At 34.1% G+C, this 4,780-nt stretch overlaps 1 protein-coding gene across 2 annotated transcripts; it reads left to right on the forward strand.

Annotated features, from left to right (window-relative positions):
* The first annotated feature begins 1,104 nt into the window (after positions 1-1,104).
* On the forward strand, positions 1,105-4,519 carry LOC134537213 (uncharacterized). 2 transcript variants are annotated; one of them, XR_010075976.1, is made up of 3 exons: positions 1,105-1,348; positions 1,511-1,722; positions 2,368-2,415. XR_010075976.1 is itself a non-coding variant. In XM_063377477.1 (3 exons), the coding sequence occupies exons 1-3, from the start codon at positions 1,231-1,233 to the stop codon at positions 4,290-4,292; spliced, it is 381 nt and encodes a 126-aa protein (XP_063233547.1). In that variant the 5' UTR covers positions 1,105-1,230; the 3' UTR covers positions 4,293-4,519. The 2 variants fall into 2 exon arrangements, 1 of the variants encoding a protein (XP_063233547.1); XM_063377477.1 differs by lacking the exon at positions 2,368-2,415 and adding an exon at positions 4,242-4,519.
* Positions 4,520-4,780: the final 261 nt, after the last annotated feature.

The raw sequence follows: 4,780 nt of genomic DNA on the forward strand, positions 1-4,780 counted from the left end.
GAAAATATTTTAGTTAAAGGAAAAATAATACCTGCTGCTACCTGGTGGCGACCAACAGAACTATATGACGTCACACAAGATGGCGGCCTCCAGCAGCCGAAAGAAGATGGCGACCAGGAAAAATCGAGATGGCGGCCTCCAGCAGACGAAACAAGATGGCGGGCAGAAGAAATCAAGATGGCGGCCTCCAGCAGACGAAACAAGATGGCGGCCAGAAGAAATCAAGGTGGCAGCCTCCAGCAGACGACACAGAATCATGACGTCACGATTCGAAGTTGGTGGAAATTTCTAGAAATACAAAATGGCGGATTTGTGAATTTGCGGATTTGTGAATTTGCGGATTTGCGGATCTCCGGATTAGCAGATTTGCGGATTTGCGGATTTGCGGATTCAGGATTAGCCACTGGATTAGTGGATTAGCCACTGGATTAGCGCATAAAAAACTAGATTTGCACATAAAAAACCATAAAAAATGGGATAATCCCCGGATTACCCCGCTCCCCCCTCGCCTATGTTCCAGAGTCGGTACGCTCACCCTACTCTCAATACATTGGAAATCTGCACCATAGATATAATCAATATCCCAAATATATAAATCAATCAATTTTTTTATTTCTGCGTACCAAATACTGGAACCGTGCAAAGCACCAGTTCCTTTGCCTTATTTTGCAATAGTTATGTTCAGTCCATTTTTTATTTTGGATATTCATAATATGTTTAGTATGTTCTTCTTTAACACCACCTTTGAAGGTATGAAGCCAGAATATGGTACTTTGGGATTAATGCCACCGGAGCCGTTGCTTACAGTAGATGCGGCGGCACATGCGGCGGCGGCCATGTTGGTTATTGTTTACGTTCACATTTCTGGTTTTATGGTCAAATATTTCGCTCCTGCAAATATAAAATTGTATCTTGTTCTGTTTTTGGCAAATCCCAAATACACATTTTCGTAGCATTCAAAAATTTCACCATAAATCAGCAAATTAGTGACTGACCAAACCCAACCTAACCGTTTGTATCGGAACGCAGATCTGTTTGAAATGTTCAAAAATTTAATGTTAAATCAAAAGCCCGTTAACAGTCAAAAATTGAAATTAAAAAAAATCTAAGGGTTATGTTAGGTTAGGTTAGTCACAACATGCTTGTTTACATTGGAAACTTCTGGTTTAGCAGCTCCAGTGGCGTTAATTCCAAAGAACCTAGAATATTTTAAGAAATTATAGAATATTAATGGTTTGTTATGTTCCCCCAGAATCGTCTTCCTCAATTCTTTGTTCTGTGGAAAATGGAAATACTGTTAATACTCAAGATGTTACTGTGTCAGAAGATTCCACCAGAGAGCAAGTTGGTTAGTATTAAAACCCATAAAATAATTTATTATTTATCTAAACATGATAAGTACCTACTGTCACTTTAATGAGTTATTGGTAAACCTATTTTTTTTTTATTTTTGCTACCTATTCTGAAGCAGTTTCATGCTTTATGTAATCAATGTTTCAAATAATTACAGGTTTACAAGTGATCGCTAGACATTTGGCCAAAATTGAGAAGCATTTGGATGTTATTCAGCAATCTGTATCAGAATTATTAAAGCAGACTTTACCAGACACTGTACAGAACATAAATATTTTACCAGAAGAGTTGACTCTTCCATGCGAGACTGAAGAACAACTCAACAAAGTGGAAGAATGGATATCAATCCCAGAAAATAAGATATGTATGGTAAGCTAATCCAATTTTTTTAGTTTGTAGTGATAACCATAATGACTTGCCTAGGCTGTAATATAAATATATGTTACGAAAAGTGACGTGATGGTGGCCAAAATTACTGTCTTATACCAAAGTTTCGAAAAGTGTATATTATTTTTCTAGGAAGCAGAGTGTATAATATAGTCTTCTTACTTGTAGCAATAGGTTGAGCGTAACTATAGGTTGCTGATTAGTACCCAGCAATTGACAGAGAATTTGACCACTTGAGCTGTAGGGTGGAGTCACAGCATTTTGGGATTGGATTTTATTTGTGATGAATAGTTTTGCGAAGCTTAAACAAAAATTAATATCTGATTCTTCCTGTAGTCATAAAATTAAGTCTTGTAAACAGTATATAAGTTAAATAATCCACATTCATTCTAAAATAACTATTGCTGTTGCTTTGCACTGATTTCACCTTGTCTTACTGTACCTTTGTGTTGCTGTAACTTTCTGGCACAAAGATCACAAGGATACACAAATTAATTGAGAATAAGACTTCAGCTTTCAGTATATGTACTGCAAATAAAATGTATTGTGGTAGTATTTGTAAGTGTGCTGTTTCATATTGAGTCTAGAATGGCATCTAAAACATATTGTACTGTTTTCCATACATAGGAAACCACACTTGCTACAGTTGGAGGGAGAAAAGCTGATCATGTTGTGTGCCATATACTAGAGAGACTATTCACAAATAGATTGGCATTGAAATACAATTGGACAGGAAAAAATCAGAAGATAGCATTAAAAAATCTGCAGCTGATGAAAATTATACCTGGTGAGTTAAAACGCATAGAATACTATTTTAGGTACTTTCGTATTAACGTCACCGCAGCTGCTAAATCAGAAGTTTCCAATGAAAACAAGCATGTTGTGACTGACCTAACCTAACCCTTCAATTTTTTATTTTCAATTTTTGACTGTTAACGGGGTTTTGATTTAACATTAAATTTTAAACGTTCCAAACAGACCTATGTTCCGAGACAAAGGGTTACGTTGGGTTTGGTCAGTCACTATATTGCTGATTTATAATGCCATTTTTGAATGCTATGAAAATGTGTATTTGGGATTTGCCAAAAACAGAACAAGATACAATTTTATATTTTTTAGGAGCCAAATATTTGACCAAAAAGGTAATGTGAACGTAAATAAAAACCAACATGGCCGCCACCACATCTACTGTAAGAGTTTGCAGTGCTTTAAAAAACGTTAATATTGAAGTGGGTTTTGCCAAAAACAGAACAAAATGCAATTTTATAATTTCTGGAGTTAAATATTTAACCAAAAAACCAGAAATATGAACGTAAATAAGAACCAACATGGCCGCCACCGCATCTACTGTAAACGTTTGCAGTAAATGAATGTAAACAAAACCTATCATGGCAGCCACAGAATCTTAATCAAGGGCTGTGGTGGCGTTAATACGAAAGTACCCTATCTTACTATGTTTAATTCTACAGAATTGTCAGTTTATACTGTAACAAAGGTATATGTTTGGCATTTTAAGTAATGATTTTACTGTAGAACTGTCTTAGAGTGGTTACCTTTTGTTTGTTTAAAAAAAAATTCTATTACCATTTCATACATCCAAATTCAACTGAGTGATTCTATTAGTATTGCTTTAAAGTTTTAATACGAAATAACTGGAACAAATTAACAGCTGTATTATCATGAAATGTGTGTGTTAATGAATTATTTTCGTAGAATTCATTTTAGTGAAAACAAGTACGAGTAAGAGTGATAATAAAAAACATACACACACATGTGTGTGTATGTGTATATATATTAAGTACATTTTAAGTATAGAACATAAAATCACTACATATTCTATCATTTGATTACCAAAACAGAAAATCGAGACAAAGTGTAGCAGGTGAAATACAAAAAGTAAATAATGTAGAGTTGTATATTATGACTCAAAATTTATTTATTAATTTCTTATTGTATGAAATGTAATGAGAAAATATTTTCATTCTGAAATTGGGATCGTTAACATGTGAATGAGAATATTAGCATTGATTTTAGCATGCAAGTTTTCAAAGCCGATGAGGGCGAACAAGCAGGTCAGTAGAGCAGCACCAGGATATAAGGGTGAGGGAAATGTGTAGATTCAGAGAAAACCCACATGCCAACGGTGGCATCATCCAGCATTATTCCCACAATGCAAAAGTTCTGGTTAACCCTGCCAGTAATTGTAATATATATATATATATATATATATATATATATATATATATATAATGCATGTTCTGTGTTGCCAGTAAAATTTTTTAACATTTCTATTATAGACTAACTTATTTCAAAATTATGTGCATTATTTGAGATTAAAATTATTTGTATTTCCGTACTGTAGTTGTTGACAAAATTAATTGTTAGTTTTATTTCATTACATGTACTGATTGAGCACATTAAACCTATCATAGTGCAGAATTGTATTTGTAATGTTAGAATAAAAAAGTTTGTTAAATTCTTAATATTTATTTTCATTTTAGCTGCTGTTAGAAGAAATAAATCCACTAGCAACATCTGTGATGATGATGTGAATACCATTTTACGGAACTGGTTCCGTTTCGCAAAGGACAGGGATGGAGGTCGAGACAGCAGAAGACAGTCGGCTAAATAGAAAAAGACATCAGAAAAATGTCTACTGTGGAAGTTCAAAGAGAACTAATTTGCGAAAAGTGGCAGTTCGTTCAAAAGAAATTTGTCAAGAATTATGTAATGAAATTCAGCACAATTATGTAAATGTTACTGTAAACACACACACTAACAATCATGGTACTGATTCAAACAATGCAGGTATTTCTACAAATAATAATGATTACATATGCAGCAGTATTAGTAGTATAAGTAGTACTGATGATGATTCTTCAGTTGAAGAAATTGAAAATTCTGAACTTAGTGCTAACATTGTTCCTGTTGAACAAAAATTAGTTGATTGGATGTACAGTTATAACATACCACATAATGCAGCAACAGCTTTGTTGCACATTTTAAAACCACATATGTCAGGTCTGCCCCTTGATTCACG

This window comes from Bacillus rossius, chromosome 12 (assembly GCF_032445375.1).
Source record: "Bacillus rossius redtenbacheri isolate Brsri chromosome 12, Brsri_v3, whole genome shotgun sequence".
NCBI classification, from domain to species: domain Eukaryota; kingdom Metazoa; phylum Arthropoda; class Insecta; order Phasmatodea; family Bacillidae; genus Bacillus; species Bacillus rossius.

What these genes read in the sequence shown, in the direction of transcription:
- LOC134537213 (XM_063377477.1), top strand. Translation starts at nt 1,231, where the DNA reads ATGGTTTGTTATGTTCCCCCAGAATCGTCTTCCTCAATTCTTTGTTCT. An exon ending in TTCCACCAGAGAGCAAGTTG is followed by an intron (nt 1,349 to 1,510) that starts GTTAGTATTAAA and finishes AAATAATTACAG; the next exon opens with GTTTACAAGTGATCGCTAGA. An exon ending in CAGAAAATAAGATATGTATG is followed by an intron (nt 1,723 to 4,241) that starts GTAAGCTAATCC and finishes TTTTCATTTTAG; the next exon opens with CTGCTGTTAGAAGAAATAAA.